At 36.9% G+C, this 26,312-nt stretch overlaps 3 protein-coding genes across 4 annotated transcripts; all 3 read left to right on the top strand.

Moving 5' to 3' along the window:
- ORP1D (OSBP(oxysterol binding protein)-related protein 1D) lies at positions 1–6,609 on the top strand. 2 transcript variants are annotated; one of them, XM_087127964.1, is made up of 8 exons: positions 1–888; positions 1,349–1,705; positions 2,211–2,298; positions 2,655–3,124; positions 4,639–4,794; positions 4,880–5,188; positions 5,263–5,607; positions 5,838–5,976. In XM_087127964.1, the coding sequence occupies exons 1-8, from the start codon at positions 361–363 to the stop codon at positions 5,886–5,888; spliced, it is 2,304 nt and encodes a 767-aa protein (XP_086984090.1). In that variant the 5' UTR covers positions 1–360; the 3' UTR covers positions 5,889–5,976. The 2 variants fall into 2 exon arrangements, with proteins under 2 accessions (XP_086984090.1, XP_023539640.2); XM_023683872.2 differs by having other exon boundaries at positions 5–888; positions 5,921–6,609.
- Positions 6,610–13,545: 6,936 nt separating this feature from the next.
- LOC111791714 (protein terminal ear1) lies at positions 13,546–17,040 on the top strand. Its single transcript, XM_023673187.2, has 5 exons — positions 13,546–14,616; positions 14,933–15,653; positions 15,790–15,909; positions 15,985–16,126; positions 16,211–17,040. The coding sequence occupies exons 1-5, from the start codon at positions 13,881–13,883 to the stop codon at positions 16,586–16,588; spliced, it is 2,097 nt and encodes a 698-aa protein (XP_023528955.2). The 5' UTR covers positions 13,546–13,880; the 3' UTR covers positions 16,589–17,040.
- A 4,430-nt stretch (positions 17,041–21,470) lies between these two features.
- LOC111789147 (protein JINGUBANG) lies at positions 21,471–22,861 on the top strand. The gene has a single exon (XM_023669809.2). It carries the CDS (start codon positions 21,545–21,547, stop codon positions 22,835–22,837), a length of 1,293 nt encoding a protein of 430 aa, XP_023525577.1. The 5' UTR covers positions 21,471–21,544; the 3' UTR covers positions 22,838–22,861.
- Positions 22,862–26,312: the final 3,451 nt, after the last annotated feature.

The following is a 26,312-nucleotide window of genomic DNA, read 5'->3' as shown; positions in this document are numbered from 1 at the left end:
GGCATGAGTTACAAAGCCAAGTAGAGTGTGTTACTGCCCACTCTCTCTCTCTCTCGCCTTGCCTTTTGGTTTGAAGACCCACCTCTCCCTCTTCCTCTGCCTCTCCCTCTTCCCTCCATTACTGCTTCTTGACGAGATCTCTACTTCTCCTCTACTCCAATCCACTCGTCTTTTTCTGTATGTCATTTCTGAATCCTCTCGCTTTCCCACGCCCTTCATCCTTCCATCGCCTCCCACATTCATTTCTCCTCTCTCTGGGATCGCCCCCGGATTGTTTCTTTCTTTTCTTTGCTTTTATGTCTTCCTGATCCATGTCCTGTGTTGGGTTTTCTCTACTTTCTCGGTTGGTGTTGCCTTGAGATGAATCCTCTCTGCTGCATTGCTCCGGTTTCTATTGATCGGGACCGGGCTAATCCGGTTGTTGCCAAATCCCCCACTCACTGTCACTTAGGGCTTGATGCTCCTATTAAGACTTTGAGCTATGGCTCTAAACCCACCTTTTCCGCTCAGGTTTCGTCGGTTGGGACTGAATCTGATAAGCTTTCTGTCTCTGTTAACCATGAAGGGGAAGACTCGGTTACTGAAGCTCGGGATTCTAAGGGACTTGCTGCCAATGGTGGGGTTAGTGGCACCGTTGCTGGGATTCTGTTCAAGTGGGTGAACTATGGGAGAGGTTGGAGGTCGAGGTGGTTCGTGCTGGAAGATGGGGTGCTTTCATACTATAAGATTCACGGTCCCGATAAGATTCTGATGAGCCCTGCTAGAGAGAAGGATGTTAGGGTGATCGGAGAGGATTCTTTGAGGTATATGAGGAAGGCTAATTGGGGAACCACTCGGCTCGGATTGTTGAAGAAGCAATGCAAGCCTTTTGGGGAGGTTCATTTGAAGGTGGGTTCTGTTTCGTTTTGAAAATTTTAATTCACTGTGTGCTTGTATCTTGTATGTAGGAATGGAATTGGATCGTTTTTAGTCTTTTTCTTCGTGGTTCTTTTGATTGATTGGATACCCATGAGGCTTATTTTTCGCACTACTTTGAAAACGTGTCTGGAAATTTCCCCTCTTGTTCATAAAGGAAAATTTAAAGCTGTACCCAGATTTCATTTATCCTCGAGGAACATGAGAAAATGAACTCTTACAGTACTTTGTGACTTTACTTGCCTTCCCGTTTGGGAAATTTTTAATTGCCATATTGTTTCTCCCCTCGAGGGCTAATCGTTTTATTTTGATCCAGTGTTCATCTGGGAAGAAACATTGAGTTTCCTGTATGAACTCTGTCTTTTGTTCATTATTTTTCTACTCATCAACTTCCTTTTGCGATTTGCTACACAAAACATATCCTATTTTGCAGGTTTCTTCAGTTCGTGCTAGTAAATCAGATGATAAAAGGCTTTCCATCTTCACTGGAACAAAAACTCTTCACTTGAGATGCATAACGAAAGAAAACAGAGCTGCGTGGATTGATGCTTTGTTATCTGCCAAAGATCTTTTCCCCAGAGTCTTATGCAGCAATGATTTTCTTCCATCCCAGGAGGTCGTTGTTTCGACAGAGAAGCTTCGTTCACGACTATCACAAGAAGGGATTGATGAGACAGTCATCAATGACTGCGAATCAATTATGCTCTCTGAACTCTCTGAGATGCAAAATCAGTTGAAAGCTCTCCAATATAAGCATGTTTCTCTCTTAGATACATTAAGGCGATTAGAGGTATTTCCTCCAACCAGATTCATCTATTAATCTGTTACTTGCTACATTGCATTGGCATCGGAGAAGAACAATCCAATATTTTGGTTAAGGTTGATATTGTGCTGTTAAAACCTATTTATGTTCTAACTAGTTATGTGGTGGTAATGTTAAACTAGGGTCAACTGGTCAAGAGCCTGTTATTTATTTTAGTGTACTTGCAACTAAAAGAAACAAGTACTTTTCTTTGTCGATGCCTACTTACATGGAGTAAAGATTACTACTGGAATGTAACCAAGCTGGTGATAACCTCTCAGAATTTCTATACTCAATAAGCCCATGAAAATGTATTCGATACTCGCTGGTTTGCATCATTCATTCTCCAAAATTTGTTGCATCTACTTATTCATTTCCACTCAAGCACATGCCCATTTTATTCCCCTGTCACAGTTTTGGAAGAAAGTCTAGCAATTCGACTTTGAAAACTTCGCTTATTTCAGAAAAATAATGTGTTAAACTTGTTTTACAGACAGAGAAAATAGAACTGGAAACTACTGTCGTGGATGAAACAAAGGAACGGGAGTCTTGCTGTGGACAAGGGAACAGACGATTCAGTGGTTAGTTACTCTGTACTGTATCTTTTCCGCTAATATTCCTAAAAGCAACACAAGTACATTCTTAAACCATGAAGTATAAATATGGTTAAGTGCAAATATTCAAAGTGCTTTTTTTTTTTTTAAATGGAAATGAGCCAAAGAACATGGATGCTGAGTTGGTAATTATAATATTTTCTTACTGCAGCCAGAAGAGCAATTGAAATTGCTTGATTTTGTTCTTCATGTTCTCCAAATCTCTCCTTTAAATGTGTTATATGCGATGAGTTTTCTAATGAAGAATTACATTTTAGGTTCAAAGTTTTGCAAATAGCCTTTCTCTTGTCTGATATGTTGCCAATTTTCCTCCCTTGTTTCAGATTTCTATTCTGTTTTGTCGGAGGGAAGCGGATCCGATTTTGATGGAGAAAATGAAAGTCAAGATGGAGGTGATGTTGAAACAGATGAAGATGACGGGATGTATTTTGATACCAATGATTTTTTGTCTGCAGAAGCTTTGAGAAGTGCTTCCTATCGCAGTAGAGAATCCTCAGGAATTGCTTGTGCATATGATAGTGGTTCTTACTTCCCTGATCATCTGTGTGAAGCCGAAAATCAGATAAGGATGGTGAAATATCCATATGTCAAAAGAAGAGACAACCTTCCAGATCCGAAGGAGAAAGAGAAGCCTGTAGGCTTATGGTCAATTATCAAAGATAATATTGGGAAGGACTTATCTGGAGTATGTCTACCTGTTTACTTTAATGAGCCACTGTCTTCGTTGCAGAAGTGTTTTGAGGATCTGGAATATTCTTACTTGGTCGATCAAGCGTTCGAATGGGGCAAGCAGGTCAGTCACTCATTATTCTTCAATTTCCTGGAGAGCAGTTTTATAGTGCAATTGTTATTAGTTACAGCAGATTTCTTTCTTTTTTTTTTTTCTTTTTTTTGCATGTCAACGGTATATTTGTTTGTTTACTTGCTTTGTATTGTTGAATGTATGGTAGGAAAAAGATGAACCTTAATGAGGAGTGAGATGCATGATTTAAAATTTGAATTTCAGTAAGAAGAATGTTAAATAAGGGCAATATCAGCTCCTTTGTGATCTCATTTGGCTAGAAGGACCAAACTTCCTCTTGTCATGTTTTACTTCTCTTGAGAGAAAGGTAACTGTTTCTATATAAAAGAACATTGGAGAAGGAGAGATGATAAAGAGGATAAGGTCTAAAGCAAGAGGAAAAAAGAAGGCAAGCAGGTAAAAAAGGAAAGAGAGACCGAGGTTGGAAAATGTAGGAAGACCGAAACGAGAGAGACAAAGCAAGAGTAACAAAGAACAAGAGAGACAAGAAAGAATGAGGTACTGTAACAGCCCAAGTCCACCGCTAGCAGATATTGTCTTCTTTGGGCTTCTCCTTTCGGGGTTTCCCTCAAGGTTTTTAAGACGCGTCCACTAGGGAGAGGTTTTCCCATCCTTATAAGGAATGTTTCGTTCTCCTCTCCGACCAATGCGGGATCTTACAGGTACAGATTGCAAGAAATAGAAAGTGAGACTTATAGCGAGATGGATGTGGGTGGAGAGCGGGAGGAATGTAAAGCTGGAGATAGCAACTTAGTTAGCTGAAAGCACAAGAATTGAGGAAGAGAGACTAAAAAAGATGGGTCTTGCGCAGGTGAAACCTCTTGGGAGAACGTAAAACTTTGTCTTCTATTTGGTGTTCTCTTTATGATCAATTTATAGCTACTCATCTTTTCTTGTTTTTTCTACTAATTGAACTTTTTCCTTGGCTTTTCGAAAGGCTTCAATTCTCCTTTGTATATTCATTGGAATAATGAGATAAGGTTTGTTATTGAAAAGAAAAAATTGCTTAAAGCGAGAAAATGTTGGACTCTAACAATGGAAGTTCAATTAATCTTATACTTTCTGGAGAATTATGATAAACTGAAATGGCGTCAAAATTTTGATTTCTACAACCATAATGTGAATGTGTATTAATCATGCAACCTTTGTGATGGTGTTCTTCGTTGCTGACTTGGTTTATAGTGTGTTTGACCTACAATTCTTTAATATGTATGTTAAGAGGGATAATAAGGAATAGTTGGAGTGCAGATGTTTGTTAGTAGAGAGAGAATACGCCTTTTTTAAGTAAGGTGAGATGAGAAGGGAAATGTTAATGCTCTTTTGGAAAAAAGTTGGCCCTCTTCAAGTGGTTAACAAGTTTGGTAAGGAGCAGAGCTCTATCCAGGGATGTTCCACACGTCCTGTACTCATCTTATAGGTCTATATTGAAAATCCAATACCTATCATAGCGTTGAACTGAACATCTTCATCTTAAATTAATCAGTATTATGATTCATATTGTGCAGGGGAATGATTTGATGAGAATTCTAAAGATTGCTTCTTTTGCCGTTTCTGGCTATGCTTCAACAGAAGGTAGACAATGTAAACCATTTAACCCTCTACTTGGAGAAACCTACGAAGCTGACTATCCGGACAAAGGACTTCGTTTTTTCTCGGAAAAAGTAAGGATTCTCTTGCATACCTGAAAAAATAAGTGCTGTGATGCAGGATAATGACATTGTCTAACCATCACAACCTTGCCCTCAGGTAAGTCACCATCCAATGGTCGTTGCTTGCCATTGTGAGGGAAAAGGCTGGAAATTTTGGGCAGACTCCAATCTCAAGGGTAAGTTTTGGGGGAGATCCATTCAGCTTGATCCCGTGGGCGTCCTTACTTTACAGTTTGAGGATGGGGAGACGTTCCAGTGGAGCAAGGTCACTACTTCGATTTACAATATCATTCTAGGAAAAATTTACTGCGATCACTATGGCACCATGCGTATCAAAGGCAGTGGCAAGTACTCCTGCAAGCTCAAGTTCAAGGAACAATCTATCATAGATCGGAACCCACATCAGGTAGGTTTTGTGGTAATAATACCATCTGTTTATCATAACTTCTTTTCATTCAAGAGCTTCTATTCATTCCTCAGGTCCATGGATTTGTGCAAGACAATAGAACAGGAGAGAAGGTAGCACTGTTGGTGGGAAAATGGGATGAAGCAATGTACTACGTGTTGGGAGACCCAACCACTAAGCCCAAGGGATATGACCCGATGACAGAAGCCGTGTTGCTGTGGGAAAGAAACAGATCTATGCCTAAAACAAGATATAATCTCTCTCCCTTTGCAATATCCTTGAATGAACTCACACCAGGGTTGATGGATATACTGCCTCCAACTGACTCAAGGCTTAGGCCAGATCAAAGACATCTGGAAAATGGAGAATACGAGTTGGCAAATGCAGAGAAGTTAAGACTTGAACAGTTGCAGAGACAGGTACCTAATCCATACTAACCAATCATTTTAGAGTTTTGATTCAGACACTGATTCATACCGATTCAAGTTACCAGTTTTTGCTACCCCTTCATTCATATAACGTCTGTTTGGAATAACTTGCTCTTTCTTGAATGTTATTGAACCAAACATCCTGTGAGAGAGATGCATTGCATCTAATCAATTCATAGCCTGAAAAGTTAGGAAACTCATTTAGTTTGATCATGTTCTAGGAGGTTCCTACATTACATGGCATCTTGTTTAGAAGGTTTAGCATATGGTAGCAAGAAAGTTATGTTTGATGAATGCGATGCAGGCTCGGAAGTTGCAGGAGAGAGGATGGCAACCGAGATGGTTTGAGAAGGATGAAGATGGTTGCTACCGTTATTTGGGTGGTTATTGGGAAGCCAGAGAGAAAAGGGTTTGGGAAGGAATTGGTGATATATTTGGGCAACCCAGTGATCCAGTTCCTCCATGTTCAGGAGAAGAGTAAACCAAAGACTTGCTCTTGCTCCATTCTGCATTGTTTCCCATGCTCTCTCCTCCAAATGGGAATTTTTGCTATAGGTAATTATCATTATCATTATCATTATTAGCTCTTCCTCTCAAATTGTTGGTAGCATTGGCATGCTGTAGTAGTAGTAGTAGTAGTAACAGAGAGAGAGGTGCATGAAACATTCAATATGCTGTAGTTTGGTGCTCTGGGCAAAAGAAACTCAGAATCCAGTGGCCCTTCTTCTTCTTCTTCTTCTGGGCTTGCAAATATTTGCTCATTCTTCCATTTACACAAACCACCTTGAGTTGGCAGTTTAGATAGGCATGATTGCTTCTTCTTGTAACCCCACTACGACATGTCGTTTGGTGTGTCTGTCTTCTGTCCCACGCTAAATATATATATTTTTTATTTTAGAAAAAGGAATATTTTGTCTTGTATGTCAAACTTGAAGTGTATCACATGCTTCTAACACTTTACTAATGTTGTATATGATTTTCAATGTTGATTTCTGAGCATTTTTTTATTTATTTTTAATTTATAGAATCTTTTGAATGTTAATGAATCTGGCAAAATAATTTAGTAAAGATTTTGTTTTTATGTTTATTTATTTATTTATTTTGTTAATGGTGAGAATTAAAGTGTTTTTAAGACATGTTTTCCAGTAGTTTTGAAATGATTAATACTACATTTGTTAGGTAATAATACGTTTTTAATTATTCTATTTTATACTTTATAATGTGATTTTCATATCGTCATAATTAGTTTTAGATTATTAAAAAAAAAATTATGAGTGATTTGATCTAACTCTAATCAATTTGGATCTTACAATCTACTGCTTTGAGACCAAGCATCCTCGTGACACGCTGTCTTGTGTATGGTTTTGATACCATTTGTAATGGTCCCAATCCACTCCCGTGGGAGACAACACACACTGTCTGATTCTGATACTATTTATAATTATCTTAATCTACTCTCTTGGTGGCCGTCCTCGTTAGCACACTTTCATCTCCTATCTGGTGTCTAGTTCTGATATCATTTGTAATGACTCAAGTTCATCGTTAGTAGATGTTGTCCTGTCCAGATTGATTTTTCAATAATAAGAATGGAAACCCTTTTATACATAGGCATTGCTATGTTTGAAGTAGAGATTAAAATAAATAAAAGATGAAAAACAAAAAATAATATTTAATTTAATTTAATTTTTTTTTTTTTCGTTTTAAGTTTTATGATTATCCATTTGCACATCAGAAATTCGAAGAAAAATGCTGATGGCGGGAACGCATGGGGCAAGCCAAACCCAAAATGGCGAGGCCCCCTCCGTTTGCACCTTCACGAACTTCTTTTTCCGGTCACCGAGGACGGTGCTTCAGTGCTACGAAACTTCGTCTATTTCACTGTAAAACGGCTGCTGCAGCAAGTGGAAACGAATTTTCATTCCGCAGGTTCACTTTCTACTTCATTCAATTTCCAAGCATTTCCATAATCGTAGATTGAGATTCGGGATTCATGATCATATTCACTACAATTGTGAGTTCAGAAAAGCTTACAACTAATGGTGATCTTACACGTCTTTCTCTTCGGCTAAACTAATTTTGTTGTTCCTCAATTTAATTCGTTTCAACTCATGGCAGAGTACGACTCTCTTTTGCATTTTCAATTGTTTGGAGTGCAAATAGTGATGGATTATTGTAAACGTTTGATTTCTGAGTTCAGTAAGCATTTTGGCGCTCCTGTTGACCTAGGCAAGAATGAAGTAAATTGGGGGTGGGGAATTGTAAATTGGTAGAACACTTCCGTCCAAGAAAGCGAGTAGTTCATTTTAATCTTCACATCTTATACAGTAAATAATTTCTTCAGACTTGCATTTATTGGTTGTGTACTACTCTATCTGCCATCTGGACTTGATTCATAAAAGGCGTCGATGAGTAAATAGACCTGCAAAAGCTAGGGTTGAATAGTATTCTTTTTCATGCTAAAACTTTAGGTTTCTGTTTGAATATATATAATAGTAATTGAATTAGGCCTAGTCTTTGTTACATTCTCGCTCCAATCTTGTAGATTTGGGTATGTGGTGGACGGGGAAGTGGAGACGTGCTGAAAAATTGCTCAGAAAACCGGTATTCTTTGTTCATCCTGTTCACACTCTACCTGCTTGGGAAGTGGCTAATGCAGACCTGCTGGTGGGATTGCTTCATACCGGTGCTACGTTTGGACTGGCTCAAAGGTATAAATCTTACTTTAATCACTGAAAAGTGTGTCCCTAAATAGTAGACAATCCAATTGAAAATGGAATTTAAGATTTATTGAAAATTACATCGACTAAAAAGAATTGGAATCAAAAGTATAGAGATTAAAATTATATTTTAAAACATTTAAATCTTTGTTGTTTTGAAGTTACCCTTTACTTTCCTACCTTTTCCTACCTTTTAAATGTTAAATAGAGTAGATGAGTTCATGTTTGATGAGTTAGTTGACATTTAGAGACCGAACTTAGCTGAACAGACCGAACTTAGCTGAACAAAGATTGTTTACCTTTTAGATGTTAAATAGAGTAGATGAAAAGTATGTTAAATAGAGTAGATGAAAAGTTTAGATGGGTTCATGCTTGATGAGTTAGTTGACATTTAGAGTCGGAACTTAGTTGAACAAAATATTGTTTGAGCTTTCTTAAAAGGCCTTCTACCAATAGAGATGTATTCGTTACTTGTAAACTCATGATATCTTCTAAATATCTTCTAAATTAACCAACATGAAACTCACTCCCAACAATTTTCAACCAGTAAAACACATATTTATTGTTTTGGGTTGTTTTTTTGTGTTTTTTTTTTTTTTTTGTTTGTTGATGGGGGAGGGCCAGGGGGAGGGATGGGGGTGAAAGAATGGAGTGTGTGGTAGCAGTTTGTGTCTTGAAAATTCTGATCAATGTAGAGATGTGGTTGTGAGTAAACACAAAACAAAAGTGCCTCGTCCTAGACTTACAAGTCATTAATATGTGTTGATAGTAGGAGGAGCAGTAGTAGTAGTAGTAGGGTTGTGTAGTGGAAATAGTTTGAGCAGTGGTGGTGGTGGTGGTGAGTAGTATTGTTGTGGTTGAAAGTTGAAGGGCTTAGTACTACAACACAGTAACCTTCATAGGATTGGTGGGAAAGGAAGGAAGCAGAGGCAGAGAAAGTTAACACAAACAGGACATCCCTTTCACTTACTTTTTGCAACCCAAGAAAACAAAAGGATTGGAGTTTGGACTTTGGACACACAGAACAGAAAGCGAGTGGATGAGATGGTGGCCCATGAATCATGTGGCGCTATTGGGGAACACAACCTAGTTCTTAGCTACTACACATCAAACCATTTTAATACCTATCCATTTCTCTTGTCTTTTGAATCTCCTCTCCTCTCCTCATTATGCCAACCAACCACTCTTCACAAAACTATCCCTCAAAACACAAAAATATCAATTACAATTACCATCTTAAATATCATGAATTAATCTTCCCCCTTCCCATGGTTGAATTTAAATATGTATATGTAGTGTATTATTTTATTAGGTTAAATTAATAAAAATATCTCTAAACTGTACGAAGGTTACATAGGCCTTCGGAAAGGCTCTATATTGTACTTTGTTTGGGGGGAGGGTTGCTGAGGATTGTCAAGCGCTCCATAGGCTTCAGAAGAGGCTCTATAGTGTACTCTGTTCGAGGGAAGGATTGTTGGGAGACGTCCCATGTTAGCTAATTTAGAAAATGATCATGAGTTTATAGGTAAGAAATACTATTTCCATTGGCGTGACGTGAGACCTTTTAGGAAATCCCAAAACAAAGCCATGAGAACTTATGCTCAAAGTGGATAATATCATACCATGATAAAGAGTCGCTGTTTCTAACATGAACTTTGGACTTTGTCCTAAAAATACTCTTAAATTTATTTTTTTTAAACAATACTCGTAGTTTTGGATGAGTTTTTTTCTTTTTTTTTTTTTTTCTTTTTTTTTTTTTTTTTTTTTTACTTTGTAAAAAGTTTAAAAATACTCTTATTATTAATATGAGTTTCAAAAATATCTATAAATTTTTAAAAATATAATTAATACCTTTTAACTTTTATATAAAAGTTTTAAAAATTCTTTATTGTCAATATATGAACTAGAACTAAAACTGTCGGTCTATATTTAGGATTTAGGGTATGATGATAAAAATATTTTAAACTTTTTTCTAAAAGTTTAAGGATATTAATGCTACTGGTATTATTTATTTATTTATTTATTTACTTTCTAAAAAGATTTAAGAATATTTTTGAAGTTTTAAAAAAAATTTAAAGATATTAATGAATTTTTTTTTAAAGTTAAAAGTGTATTTTTTAATACTTTTCAAAGTTTAGGGTACTCTTTAAAAAATTCAAAAAACAAAATATTAAGATCTTCATAAAAAATTAACGTTAAGAGTAATTTTTTAAAAAAATTTAAAATTGTTATTAAAATTTTTGGAGGTTGAAAGGTACAAATTTAAATAATTTTTTTATTAATTTAGCCCATTTGTTCCCTTGTTGTCGCCTTGTCTTTGTTTACATTTCTTTTCCGGTTAGAAATATATATGTTTATTATTTTTCTTTTCTCACTTCAGGAAACATTTTTATAATCGTGTGCAAATTTTTAGGAAGAAAATAATTTAATATTTCTTCTTTCCAGTTTTGAAAAGCATAAATAAAAGTATTATTAGTTTATGTAAATAATATATAATAAACATAAAATTAAGAAATACAACATACTAATTTTTTTAATATTTATTGTCTTCGAAGCTTTATATAGCATAAGAAATACATTTCAATTGAAAAAAAAAATCATAAAATTAAAATATAAACATAATAATAGTGGTAATTTCCAACTATAAATATTTAGTTGAATCTCAACTATTAATAATTAATATACAAAACAGGTTACATAACTAGCATTTTACAACATTAAGTAGTGATTAATACAATATTATGTTATGAATAATTTTCTGAAATATTATATTTATTTTTTTAATTTTGAAATAGTTATTTTAAATAAATATATTGAATAGATATTCTACACGACTCTCCACAATGGTATGATATTACTCTCCATAATAGTATGATATTGTCCACTTTGAATATAAGTTTTCATGACTCTGCTCTGAGCTTCCTAAAAAGGTCTCATACCAATAGGGAGAGTATTCCTTGATTATAAATTCATGATCATTTCCTAAATTAGTCGATGTGAGATTTTCATCCAACAAAGTAAACGCTAAAAATGAAAGATGAGTTTGAAATTTTAGGGTTTATTAGATACCATAATAATCTTCCACTGTTTAATAAAATAAAAAATATATATATTAATTTTCTATTTGAGTTGGTTAAATTTCCTGTTGGACAAGGTAACATCCTTTTTCACCGTACGGTAAAATTCATATAGTGAAGGAGTAAAAATTCATAGCCATATAATACAAATTCATTCCCAAATATAGTCCCTTTCCTTGAAATTTCCCTCAGTTTTCTTTAAATAATCAATTTTTTATATATAAAAGAACAACTATTAAATTGGGAAACTGAGGGGTAGAGAATCTGTGTTAAAGAGAACGAAGAGAGAAAATTATAATAAACTTTATTTATTTTGACAATAATTACATAAAAATATAGATAATATAATAAAAATGATTGAAAGAAACACGTGGAAAATAGTAAGCCTAGAAAAAAAAATGTTAAATTCGTAGAAAATAAAAAGAAAAACACGTGGAAAATAGTAAGCCTAGAAAAGTAGAGAGAGAAAGAGAAGAGGTTTTCCAGTTTTAAGGAGAGTACAATCTGGGGAGTGGGTTGCGAGGTTCTCTTTATTTTGTATATTAATACCATATTTTGTGGATAATAGAGCCCCATTTACACTAAGCTTTTATTTATTTATTCATTTATTTTTATATTAACACCTTTATTAAATTACTAATTTATGCCCCCATTTTTTTTTATTTTAATTTTATGTTTATTCCACTTCTAAATTTTTTAAAGTATTAAATAATATTTCTTTTATTTATTTTACGTCTATTTCATTCCAAATTTAAAAGAAATATTTGAAAATATTTATCAAATTACAAAAACAAAAACAAATTTTTAAAAATTATATTTATTTATAATTATTATCATTTAAGTTGGATGATAAAGTGAAAGAGCTTTGAATTGGGGAGGCCTATCTGCAGGGTTTACTTACTCTCTAGACCTTCTTCGCTTGGCTATTGTCTTTCTCAAACTCACTTCAATTGGATGAACGCTTCTATCTTTTTCGAATATTTCATATTGAGTTTTATGAGATTTTTGTTATTAATTTAATATATATTGAAATAAGTAGGATTTGTTTAAATAATTAAAAAAAAGAACACACAATCAAACCCGATAACCCAACTTGAAAATTGAGGGTTGTGATTAATAATTTATTTATGTGATAGATTATGGTACTATTGAGGAATATGGAACCCAATACATCAGAAGTGGACTCAGAGAGTGAGGAGCAGAGATGGATCCAAAGTCTATTGTATTGGCATCATCTAGAGATCAGCCAATCACTATATTACCTTTAAGGAGTGCAGTAATTGATCCACAACCAAGTTAGTCAAACAATGCAAACGACTCTTGCTAGTTGAAGGAGTTAGACAACTCCACCTGCACCCATACCTTCAATGGTTAATCAAGCAAGTCCATTTGTTTAAGTACCTAGAACACCTAAGGACACCAGGTACAATAGCCTTAATAGTTTTATGACTAAGGAGAGTGAGTACTTGCATAATATTACGAGACTCAAACCACTTACTTTTGACGGTAGATTATGAGACAATTGAATGGTGGCTAGAACTAGTCTAACCAATCTAAAATTTTGAATTAGCCCAAAATATTTTATCAATTCCAACCCAATCCAACTCGGGTTGAGCCGGAAGAAAATTGGTGCATAATTGGTGCATGGGTGTGTATTTGTATTTGCATGGGACCTATAGTAATTTGAGAAGCATGCAAATATATAAATATAAATATAAATATAAATATATATATATATATATATTAAAAAGAAAAATACAAAGGAAGGGGGTAAAAGAAAATCTCAATAATTGAACCAAATAAGAAAATTTTAGATTGGGACAAGAAATAGATAAATAAAATTTGAAAAAAGAAAAAAAAAAAAAAAAAGAAAAAGAAAAAAGAAAATAAAAAGAAGGAAAGGGGTCAAGAAGTAGGAGTAGTCAAAAACAACAACCTGAAAAAGGCACTATTGGGCACCCGACGCAATTTTAATTATTATTTGTCCTCGTGTGCAAGACTTCCCCCTTTATCCTTCATCGGCTCCACGTGTAGGGCTGTGGCTTAATGAGGAAGCATCTCGAGGGGCATTCCCGTCTTTTCGTCTTCGTCTTTCCAGAGAGCAAAGGACATTTTCATGGACCTTGGCCCCAAAAGGTGGATTATACAGAGAAAGTAAACAACCAAAACCCTTCCGCTCTCTCTCTGCTCTGCTTTTTTCCACTCAACTTTTTCACACTCAGATACCGTCGTAGCCTTCGGACACAAATCCAACACCGTTTTTCTACCATTATTTTCAAACCCCAAACCCCAGAGAATCGGAAACAGAGACGCCGACGACGACACCGACGCCGACGCCGACGCCGACATACTCGCTAGTCCTATTCCGCCATGTCGTTAACTTGAGTAACAACTAACCACACACACACAGACAACAGCCATTTTCTCCGTTTCCGTCCGACCCACTTTCTTGTTTTTCTTCCCACGGCCCATGGCGGAGACCGGCGTCTACGGCCGTTTTCCAGGGAGTTTGGACCCGACAGCCCAAGAGTTTCGGCCGAGATATTCGACTACTGTGTTTATGCCGCAACCCCACCAGGTTTTCTTTCCGTACTCCTCGCCATATCCACCAATCGGTGATGTCCCTCTTCTGCCGTTCTGCGAGGGTGATGTAGGTTACGCGCCGTTTCCAACTCCGGCGCCGGCGTATATACCAGTGCGGTCGTTAGGACAGGCGGTGTCGTCGGTTGCGACTCGGTCGTTGGTGGTGAGTTTAGTTCCTTGCGATGTAAGCGAGACGATGGTGAGAAGAGAATTGGAGGTGTTTGGGGAGGTTCGAGGAGTGCAAATGGAAAGGGTTAAGGAAGGGATTGTTATCGTCCATTTCTATGACATTCGGCACGCCGAGAGGGCCTTGCGTGAGATTCGGGATCAGCACATGCACCATCAGTGTCGCCTTCGTAACTATTTTAACAACAGCAGCAACAACAACAACAACAACAATAACCGTTTCTTCTTTTCAAATTCCGCTCCTCAATTCCCTGATTTCCCTCTCCCTCGTCCTTCTCCAGCGCCTGGCCTCATCGCCGGCCATGCTGTTTGGGCCCAGTTCGTCGTTCCGGCCAGTAATGCTGTTCCGGCTGGGAAGAATCAAGGCACTATCGTCGTCTTCAATTTGGACTCCACTGTTTCCACTTCCTGTCTCAGAGAAATCTTCGAGGCTTTTGGTATTCTATTAAACTTCTCCTTTCTGGGTTTGTTCTTTGATTTTTGTTTGTTCGTAAGGGATCTGAATACGACGTGTTTTTGGGGTTTGTTTTGCTTGTGGGTGGGTTAGATTTGTGGGGACTGGAATGTGGGGTTTATTCATTTATATTTATATTTATATTTATCTTAATCTTTGATGGGTCTCTTTTGCTTACTTTCTGTCTATTCTCTTTGTCTGACTACAACAAAATCTTTATAAACATGAAATGAACTCTTCTTACTTTTCTTATTTGAAATCTCTTCTGTTCATCGCTGGTTTTTGTGTTTAATTTGAAGGTCCTGTTAAGGAGTTAAGAGAGACGCCATTGAAGATGCAGCAAAGGTTCGTTGAGTTTTTCGACATTAGGGATGCTGGGAAGGCTCTAAAGGAGATGAACGGAAAGGAAATCAATGGGAAATCAGTAGTGATTGAGTTCAGTCGGCCGGGCGGCCATGGCAACAAGTTTTTCAATGCTAACTTGACCGCTCCGGCCATCTGCGGCTCGAATAATATATACTCTAGAAGTCTGAAGTGCCCACCCTCTCAGCCTCCGCCGCCACCGCCTCCTCCCACGCCGCCGAGGAATTTCTCAGGTGGGGCAGCTTCAAATGTTCCACCGCGCTGGTATTACTCAAAACCCCATAGTTTCTCCAGGAAACTGAATCCGCGGAAGGGGAGTCGAAGCCCGAGAAACCCCAGGAAGAGCTTGGAGTCCGTCGATGTGAATGGAAAAATGGCGTCTCTCGATTTGGAAGGCGGCGGTGCGTGCAATAAAATCGATGAGAGAGAATCGTGTGAGACATTGAGAAAGAATTCAAAGATCAGCCACAGTAGTCCCGCTGTTGCTGCCGACCAACCGCCACAGCAGCTGCAGCCCAGTAGGAATAAGCTAAGGAAATGTAGACAATCCAGGAAGTTCGACTCTCGATTCCTTATAAACGACAACAACATGGTGGAATCCGATTGCAGAGATTCAAGAACCACTGTGATGATCAAGAACATCCCCAACAAATACAGGTTCGAGAAGAAAACAACCAATTTCGCTTCAAATTTCAACTGCTACGTTTTCAAAAATTTATGGGTTGTTTTTAATTTCTGTAATTAGACATGGGTATCTTTTTTTTATTGGTATAGTTGTCTGACTTGGGTGCAGTCAGAAGTTGTTGTTGAACATGTTGGACAACCACTGCATTCACTGCAACGAGCAGATGGGCGACGGGCATAGCCAGCCACTTTCCTCCTACGATTTTGTATATCTACCCATTGATTTCAAGTGAGTAATTGTGTGTATCTATTTCAAGAACTACTTCAAAATGATGCATATGAGAGCGGTGATTGTGATTTGCAGCAACAAGTGCAACGTTGGATATGGGTTTGTAAACATGACCTCGCCGGAGGCCACATGGAGGCTGTACAAGGCGTTTCATCTTCAACCTTGGGAGGTTTTCAATTCCAGGAAAATCTGTGAAGTCACCTATGCTAGAGTTCAGGTGCCTGATGATCATGGATTCTTGTTTTGTTTTGTTTTGTTTTGTTTTATGGGGTTTTTTTAATATTTAAGACAAAAACTGAAGGGACTGGAAGCACTAAAGGAGCACTTTAAGAATTCAAAGTTTCCATGCGAGATGGACCACTACCTGCCAGTGGTGTTTTCACCGCCTCGGGACGGGAGGGAACTGACGGAGCCACTGCCCATTGGCGGCCAGAAGCAGCAGCCTATCACCATTGGTCTCTCGACTACTCCATCTTCTGGCAATGATGAGATGGACGGCGAAGATGATGGGGCTGCTGCAACTGCGACAACAGTGGTTGACCAACAGGAGGAAGCCGTGAATGGAAGCAGCAGCAGCAGCGGCAGCAGCAGTGGCAGCAGCATTGGGTGCAGTAGTAGTAGCCAAAGGTGCGGTGGCGTTGATGAAGAATACGACGGTGATCAGTATGAAGTATCCTAAAAATGGGTGCAAAATGTGGGATAAAAAGAAAGAAAGAAAGAAAGAAAGAAGGAAATGTTAGTGTGAGTGGTGGTGGTGCAGCAGCAAGCACAGCTACCACTTGGGTTGGGTGACTTGCCTGGTTGGCGCCAATGGGTTCTTCCACATAGCAGCAGCAGGCAGCAGATGCAGCAGCAGCAGCAGCAGCAGCAGCAGCAGCCAGGTTGGTGGAAGGAAGGTGAAGGCTTTAATTTGGGTCTTTTCCTTGTATTAATTTCCTCCTCCATGCCTTACACACACTATTTGTGGCAAAAGTCCGTCCCCAAAAGAGGCATCATCATCGCATCCCTCTTTGTTTCTTTGCTGTTTATGTCTTATGTTGTTTATGTCTCATGTTTATGTTCATTTTGATCAACATAATAGGATTATGTTTCATTCTGAGAAATCAATGTTGTCCCCTAATATTTTACTCCCACACCAACCAACATTTTACTCCCACACCAACCAACGGATAGAGTTGTCTGAAATGGTGATATGAGTAACCTAAATAGGTTATAAACTTCAATTTTAAACATTCACTAGTCACAATGCATTACTAATATCGATTATAAACGGTGGTGGTGGCATGTCAGTGAATGGTGTGGGGTTATGACACGTAGACCAGGTGATACAGGCCACGTCATGGGTAATGGATATGGATGTGGGAGTGAGTTTCAATGTAATTTGAAATTGCTGACACAGAAGAAGAACCCCCTTTATTCATATTAAGGTTTATTTATTTTTTATTTTCTATTTTTGATTCTTTTGGGTTTTTGGGGTTCCTCATAATTGACAAAACAAACGCTGTAATTAATGCCACCAACTATTCTTTTTTTTATTTAAATAATAAATAAATAATAATAATAATAATAATAATAATATGGTAAATTAAAGATTTGATGAAACTAGGAACTCTAACCTAACCATGTGGGGTTATGTGTGTGTGTGTGTGCGCGCCTATTTTCAAAGTGTTTTGTGTGTGTGTTTTTTTTATACACCCAACACCGCACGCTCGCCCACTCTCTTTCTTTAATCCCTCATGTCACTCAAATTTCATCTCTCGGTCTGCATTCAACCAGACAACATGGACCAATCTAACCCGAATTATAAGGGTTGGTTGAATTGGATTAACATTTTGAATGGGTTGGGTTCATTTTTTTTTAACTTGAATGGAATCGATTAGATTTCAAGTTTGTGGTAAACCTTAAAAGAGTCTTTTCTATGTTTTATTTTTTTTAATATTATTTTTTAGATTAGAGCTTTAAATTCTCATATTTGAAGATATGTGTTAAAGGTTAGTACTATGACTGGATTTTTGAAGTTTCGAAATAACATAATAAAAATACAAGACGAAACTCACGCGCACAACTACACATACTTACCGACGACGCACTTAGAGGGAGGAGTACATGTGCTCCCTGTTTAACACGTGATGCAATTCTTTTGGCGAGGGTACGAATCGGGTTAGGTCGGTTGGAGTGGGTTGTGCCTTAGTATCAGGTTGGGCGAGTAGGTCGGATCTCCCGATGGTTTTGGTGGCGATGTGTGGCCTCTTTTGCACTCAAGGCGCATCTATGTTGTTTTGCGACATGTCTCTATTGTTGTCTATCATGTTCGTTAGCGCCTTAACTGACGCGTGTCACCTGCGCAATCGTGATCATCGTAAATTTCTAGATTTATTTTATGATTCCAATTCTTTTCCTTTAGTTCATCCTTGATTGGAAAGCATTTTTGAATGTAATCGAAGTAAAGAGAAAATAAGAAAACCCTTGTTTCTATGCTTGTTACACCAAATCAAATCTCATTTTGCATACGTTTTTTATAATAGCTCTTTTTTAAAAAGGATGCTTAGAGTATTTAATGTTGTGCGCCAAAATGCTACAAAGCTCTGATATCACTTGTTGTAACGAAAGCGGAATAAATGTACTCACAACACTAATAAACGAAATTACACAAAGAGACACCAAAATATTTACGTGGTTCGGAAAGAAGAAGTTCCCCTATATCCACGTGTAGCAACTAATCACTAATAATTAAAGTGTTACGAGTGAATATGTCACTGTCACACTACAAAGACTCTCACCAAAATGTCACTTAGGAATACAATGTGACACACAAGACTCAATCAAACTTTGATATCAAATTCCGATGTCAGCAGCAACCTCGTAGACAAGCCCATTGCCTAGTCCACTCACCTCCATACCCATCGCCCACTCACCTCCGCCAGCCCATTCTGTTCCAAAAAATGGGCTTGCAACTAGTGCTTTGGATAGCCTAGTCCAACAACATGCCTTGGAATAGATGATGGTTGGTGAACCATTTCTCGTTACTTTTTAAGCACTTAGAAGGTCGTTTCAAACATGAGGATTGTCTTTGTACACTACCCGTTGGTGTATTTGTCGATCTAAGTCGTTGATAGTAAATGCAAGAAGATAAGTCTGCCTTTTAAGTTGTAAACCAACCCTATGATATTGATAACATGTGATGGATGTATAGGCACCAAGTCCTGCTGCATTATTTGGTCATCTTCCTCATCACTTCTCAATCACGTTTTGTGTTCTAAAAGTCACACCTTTTTTGATCCTTTGGCTAACACCCGACACTGCATGTCTTTGGAGAAAGACAAGACAATGACTTTAAACGACATTAACATGATAGTGTTAAACAATGAAATCATGTTGGATGGTTCATGTTGATCACTAAGCATACATCAAATTTGAGATGATCTAGGTTCATGAACAGTGGCTTATTTAATTCTCTATGATGGGTGTTGGATGATGGAAGTCCCACATCGACTAATTTAGGGAATGATCATGGGTTTATAAGTGAGGAATACTAACTCAATTGGTATGAGGCCTTTTGGGGAAGCCCAAAGCAAAGCCATGAGAGCTTATGCTCAAAGTGGACAATATCATACCATTGTGGAGAGTCGTGTTCGTCTAACATGGTATCAGAGCCATGCCCTAAACTTAGTCGTGCCAATAGATTGATAAATCCTCAAATCCTCAAATATCGAACAAAGAACTCCTAAAGAAAAGGAGCCAAGCCCCTCCTCGAAGGCAGTCAAAAATGACTAAGACTCCAAAGGAGTCGAGCCTCGATTAAGGGGAGGCGCACTTTGTTCGAGGGGAGGTGTTGGATGATGGAAGTCCCACATCGACTAATTTAGGGAATGATCATGGGTTTATAAGTGAGGAATACTAACTCCATTGGTATGAGGCCTTTTGGGGAAGCCCAAAGCAAAGCCATTAGGACAATATCATACCATTGTGGAGAGTCGTGTTCGTCTAACAATGGGATCCTTATTTAGAAGTAAAAAACAAAAGGGATAATGTTGAAACTTCTTGTTCTTCTTTCATGGAGTTGAATTTTCAGAGGAATCTTCATATTTTTTGAGCTCAAAACAAAACAGAACACACCCATAAAACATTGTTCCCCATTGTCTATCTTCTCAATGCAACAATGTTTGCCAAACTTGTGAACACAAACGTTCTCTCCTCTCCTGTTCGCTTTTTGGCATCCAGAGATGTTCACGAGAAAGAGATGAGGAAGCCTTTTTCATTCCTATCTTCGTAAAATTCTCTATTTATTTTTGTGGGAATCAAAGACAAGGATTTTCTACAAAGAATTTATGGAAATCTAGCTCCTTGCGAAATTCTTCTTTCATTTTTTGCATATATATTTTTTAAATATTAATTTCAAATAATTTTTAACCAATAATTTTCATTTTCTAATGTAATTTCAAATACTAATACACAAATGTTTATATCTACCAGAGAAGTATACACACATTTATAAAAAAATGTTTTGTTCCTCTCTCCAACCGATGTGACTTCGGTGTCTGTCCTCTTCTATTGAGAGTTTATTATCTCAACAAATATCTGTATGACTGTTCATTAATAGAAGGTGGGAAATTTTGGTTCAATTTGGTACAATAATTAATGTAAAAATATAATTGAGAAAATGGTCCCCATGCAATAAATAATCACATCCTCCAACTACATATTCATAGAAATAATAAACCCACATTAATTATCATAAATTTGAAACAGATTATAACATAAATTAATCTAATTATCCTATAAAATCCAAATAATGATTATAATCTCTAGGGAGGAAATTCCAAAACCCTATATCTAATATTAGATTATTAAACGTTGGTCGTATAAAAAAGTATTTACTTTATGAAATGATGAGTGGTCTCATTTATGTTATGTCCTTGCATCATGTTCGTCTCTGTTTATTGAGCTATCTTCACTTTAATGTCATGTACTTTGCTTTCTCGAGACTGGAAATCAAGTTCGAGCGCTTGTAACGTCATTTTCTCATTAAGTGCTATTAATTTCATGTGAAAACGTAGCTTGAAATTTTCTATTTAGCTTGAATTTTTAAAAAGTAAGAAGTTAATTAATTTTATAGATAATTTTTTTATTAAGTTAAACTTTTAAAAAATTTAAACTCTAAATAGATCAATAATCTATTAAATATAATATTAAAAAAAAAAATCATTTTGGGGGTCCCACTTGTTGTAAGAAAATGGGCCTGATCCTGGGCCCAGAATGAGAGGGGTATTTAAGGAAACTTGAAACAAAAGAAAAATCGACTCTCAACGTCCACTTGCCTCACCTTGACTGTCACCTTCCTCTCTGTCTTCCGTTACTTTTTAAGCTAAACAAATTACCATTTTCTTTTATTTTTAATTATTAATTACCCTCTTTTTCTTATTCCAAAATTGACCCTACGCTGCCTTCATTCTTTCTTACATCGGACGCGCCGTATCGTGAGGACAATCCCTTATCTCCACGTGCCACTCTCTCATTGGACCTCTGCTACACTCTTTTTTCTTCCTCTATTTATACCTTTCCCCAACTCGGAGTCATCACCATTTCTTCATCTCCTCCCTTTTCCTCTCTTCCACTCTTTCTCGCCGTCGCCGGCATGAAGCTCCGATCATGGCTACTCCCCTGCTCCACCGCCGCCAAACCCAGTTGTAATAAACCGCCTGAACCCTCCTACTTAAGTTCCGACGGAAGTAGTCTTTCAGAAATGTCGGCCAATTGTTCGTCGTCGTTGACGTCGACGCCTAGTTCCGACACTAGCTATTCCAGTCTCCAAACGAATCTCTCCCTTCAATCTCTACCGTCCATTCCATCTCTTCAAAAACTCCCCACCATCACCGATGCTTTAAACGTCTCTGTTTCTCAACACCACCTCGCCTCTTTCAAGCTCCCAATCTCCCATCTCGCCGTCCATGGCGCCTATCTCTACGTCGCCACCGCTCATGAAATCAACGTCTACGATCGAATTACTTTCTCTCACATCACCGCATTCAACGCTCGAGATTCATCCTCTGGTTCTGTAAAGGGAATATCCTTTCTCCGCCGCGAAATCCTCACTTCTCACCAAGACGGCAAAATCCGCGTCTGGAATTTAAGTGAGAAGACCAAACAATTCAAATTGGTCAACACTCTCCCTACAGTCAACGACCGTCTTCGCCGATTTATACTCCCGAGTAATTACGTCAACGTCCGTCGTCATAAAAAGGTTCTCTGGATTCAACACGCTGACGCCGTTACTGGACTCGCCGTCAACGGCGACTCTGTTTACTCTGTTTCTTGGGATCGGAGTTTGAAAATCTGGCAAGGCTCTAACCACCGCTGTGTCGAGTCAGTAAAAGCAGCGCACGAAGACGCCATCAACGCGGTGGCCGTTTCCGCCGGAGGGACTGTGTACACCGGTTCAGCCGATAGAAAAATCCGAGTATGGACGAAACCGGAGACGGAGAAACGTCATGTACTGGTGGCGACATTAGAGAAGCACAAATCGGCAGTGAATGCATTGGCGCTAAACGACGACGGTTCATTGCTTTTCTCGGGGGCTTGTGATCGGTCCGTTCTGGTTTGGGAAAGAGAAGACAGTGCGAACCACATGGCGGTGATCGGCGCATTAAGAGGTCACAGAAACGCGATTCTGTGTTTGATGTACGTGTCGGATTTGTTGTTGAGTGGGTCCGCAGATCGGACGGTGAGGGTGTGGCAACGTGGACCAGATGGTAGTTTTAACTGCTTGTCAGTACTGGAAGGTCACAAAAAACCGGTGAAATCGCTGGTGGTGGTATCGGAAGGGGAGTCGGACGGCGTCGTATCAGTGTGCAGCGGAAGTCTTGACGGAGAGCTGAAATCCTGGAAACTCTCATTTTCCCCCAATTCTAATATTATGAATTGCAGATAAATGGATTATGAACAATTTTTTTCTTTTTATTATTTTATTGTTTCAAAAATTTTCCAATTTTTGCATGTTTATATTATCATGGGTGGCCTATGTAATGTAATTAATAAGGATTTGTTTCTTAATGTAATTTTGGCCCATCATTGAGAGGAATAATCCCATGTTCATTAATTAAAAGGAAGATCATAAATTTATAAGTAAAAAACATGATCTCCGTAATTCTGGTAATGAGGTGAATTGTTAATACTCACTCGTTAAATTATTGACATGTATATATATTATATTGTATAAGCAAGTTGGTATATATATATATATATAAAAAGAAAGGTGTAGAAGCAAAGATAATATCCATATGAGTTGGATGGAAAAAAGACAAAAAAAAAAAAAAAAATTCCAATTGCCTTCTAGCTGGCCTGCCGCTTCATAAATAGTAATTTTTAATTTTTTAAATATTTTTTTTGGTTTATTCATTTATTTGATTATATATATATATATATTACAATTATTTATAAGAGATAAATTATATGTTTTTAAATTTATAATCTATGTAATGGAAATTTATTTTTAACTTAATTTTTAAATTCAACTAGTTTATTTGATATAATATTAAAAAGTTAAAGATGTATTATATATATATATATATATATTTTTTAAAGGGGCTGGTAATTCAATTAATTAGTGGCAACTTTGGTGTTGATTGAGGTTATCTATGACGCAATATCTACCACTCAAAAGTGTGCATAGATATGAAAATATTATTAGTCAACGAAAGAATACAGATTTAAGAATTAGAGAAAGAATTGGGATCGAATGTTTAATCTTCATTGATATTCACAACCTTTAAATAGGATACAAGATACTAAATAATATCTACCAAGAAAATATAAACTAACTAAATCCTGATAATAAAATAAAATATACTACTATTCAAATTCAACTGTCCATAACTAATTCAAACTAAAATAAGTTGCACTGAGAATCTAAGAAGTTAAAAAGGTAATTAAATAATTAAATGATGATTTAATAATGGTAATTAATAACTAATCTCTTCTCGAAGAAAGTGGATTTTGTCGTCTAGCTCTCACCATTTATGTATCCCATGTAGTTAAATATTTTGGTTGGAGTGTGGAGCATCTGGCATTGATTGATGAGCTTAATTAGTTAATTAATTGTTAATTAGTAACGAAAAGTGGCCTTGATTCCTGTTTAATTAACATCACCCAGGAAGCTTAAATGCTATTCTTTTGTTCTTTAATTATCAATCTTCGCCCACATGCTTCCCTGAACTTGCATGCCTCACACACACATATTCATATACATATATATATATATATATATATATATATGTATACATATTCAAATTATCAAATAAAAAATTGTGGGTTCATATTTTCAAATTAATATCAATATAGAACTCATCGTCGAAAATTTAATTAGAGGTGTTCATATGATCCGAGAATTCAACCAACCTGAACTATCTAACTCAAAACAAAATATAAAAGTTAGTTTGAGTTCTAACAAACTCGAAAATAGAGTTACAACCCAACCGCAGTTTTAAAATTATTATAAAAATTAAAAACATTTGATAGTGATGAATTGTGACTTGTGATATTTGAGCGAGATTTTTGTTATTAATCTAATATATATTGTGGATAAGTAGTATTTTTTAAAATAATTAAAAAAAAAAAAAAAAAAAAAAACCTACAACGCAACCAGCCAAGCCATATGGATGCATACTTCAAGGTGGTCTTTTCTTTGTGGATTCTTTGATAAAAGAATAAAACGTGAAACACCCAGTATCCTATCACTAAGGTGACTCTTAACCTAAGGAGGAGGCTACCACAGATCCGTCACAAAGAAAACCACCGTTTAGATTAGATTCAAGTGATACGTGAGTAAGAAGAACCCGAAGTCTAGGTAACTTTGCAGCTCCAGCAATCTAAAAAGCTCACAATCCAATTGGAAGGACAAGATCTCTCTATCGGAATACCTTGTCCCGAATCCAAGCCACCCGATGCGGGTTGTAGGCAACCTTCTGACTCTCCAAGTTCCAATCCACCAGGCGCGTATAAAGAAGAAGAATATTTCTTAATGGATATCCTAGATATCATCAAAATCTCCCAGATTAAAAAGCTTTCTTCATCCATGTTTCACTCTTCAATCAATTGATGTTGCTAGTGAGATCTGAACTCGAATAGTTGTGAGCTAAACTAACTGTACAAAGAGAATCGATGTCTTCTATCTTAAAGTAAGCAAAGGCTAGAAATCAAGCACTTCAGTTTGGGTTGTTTGGATCACTAAATCAATTAACCTAACCCACGTACACTCGTGAATGAACTTCTTAAACATATAAAATGAATAGATTTAAGTGCATATTCAAATATTTATACAATTTTTGGATAACATGTTCATGCATTGTATATGTATGATGAGTTATGAATTATTGGGAGTGAGATAAAATAATAAATAATTAGAAGAAGCAATAGAATTAATTAAATAATTAAGAGCTTAAGAGAGAGTTGACTATATAGAACCAAGTTGGAATAAACAAATGTGGTTGACTAATTAAAGGAGGAAGCGATCCAGTTGGGTCAAACAATTAGTAAGTTAAATATAATTAAATGAAATTATATAAGTTTTAAAAGACATGAAATATTGGTACTAGAAGCTTCCTAATATTATGAAATTAATCAAAAATCTAAACTTGGATCGACCAACACCCACCCATTAAAATAATATGAAAAAAAGAAAAGCCCTTAGTCGTAGCTCCCCCAACTTGCCCACTTGCTCAAACACCTTCAAATTTCTCATCACTTTCTTATTCTATTTTTGTGGATTCTCAAATTTCTTTTATCATGTTCGCTCGAACCCTCGTATAGTCGTTGTGATCAACGGGTTGTCTCGATTGTTGGGTAAGGTAAGAGTTTCAAATTTGATTTTGTTCAGCTAGTGCACTCGATCCACGTAATAATTCAGGTTCAGGATTTAGAACTCAAATCTGGTACCTGATCCAAATTCTGGGTAACAAATGGTATCATAGCAGTACCTCTCTTGTAAGATGTAGTTTAGGGACGAATCTAGTGGGTATGTGACATATGAGTAAAAGAGAGGTAAATGAATAAACTGAGACCACATCTAAAGTAGAATTTTTCTAGGATGCATGTGAATGAAGATAAAACACGCTAAAACAGACTTGTATTAGTTTGTGATAGTATTCATTCTTAAAAACGAGAAATAAGTAATGTGAGGTCATTAGGTGGCGAATCCAGATTTCGAATCCTTATCCAAATGCAAGGCGTAGGGTGTTGCATTCCACACAAGTACCAGTTAATAAAGGGTGGACGAGAAATGTAACGTTTCATAGGATTTGAAATCTAAATCCAACATTTGATGATCCCAACATAACCATAGGACATGACTATGTTATCTACTTGTCTTAAACTGCTTTTAAAAGTGAACATTATTACAAACCAACACG

The sequence above is a fragment of the Cucurbita pepo genome, chromosome 1, assembly GCF_057944985.1.
Source record: "Cucurbita pepo subsp. pepo isolate OVF chromosome 1, ASM5794498v1, whole genome shotgun sequence".
Lineage (NCBI taxonomy): Eukaryota > Viridiplantae > Streptophyta > Magnoliopsida > Cucurbitales > Cucurbitaceae > Cucurbita > Cucurbita pepo.
Note: the sequence above shows the minus strand (reverse complement) of the source record. Positions and strands in the feature narration are given on the sequence as shown.

Bases quoted from the DNA above. Each gene is read 5' to 3' on its own strand.
- ORP1D (XM_023683872.2), top strand. From the start codon at position 361: ATGAATCCTCTCTGCTGCATTGCTCCGGTTTCTATTGATCGGGACCGG. The intron at 889-1,348 runs GTGGGTTCTGTT...CCTATTTTGCAG, and splicing joins TTGGGGAGGTTCATTTGAAG to GTTTCTTCAGTTCGTGCTAG. The intron at 2,299-2,654 runs GTTAGTTACTCT...CCCTTGTTTCAG, and splicing joins AGGGAACAGACGATTCAGTG to ATTTCTATTCTGTTTTGTCG.
- LOC111791714 (XM_023673187.2), top strand. From the start codon at position 13,881: ATGGCGGAGACCGGCGTCTACGGCCGTTTTCCAGGGAGTTTGGACCCG. The intron at 14,617-14,932 runs GTATTCTATTAA...TTTAATTTGAAG, and splicing joins AGAAATCTTCGAGGCTTTTG to GTCCTGTTAAGGAGTTAAGA. The intron at 16,127-16,210 runs GTGCCTGATGAT...CAAAAACTGAAG, and splicing joins TCACCTATGCTAGAGTTCAG to GGACTGGAAGCACTAAAGGA.
- LOC111789147 (XM_023669809.2), top strand. From the start codon at position 21,545: ATGAAGCTCCGATCATGGCTACTCCCCTGCTCCACCGCCGCCAAACCC.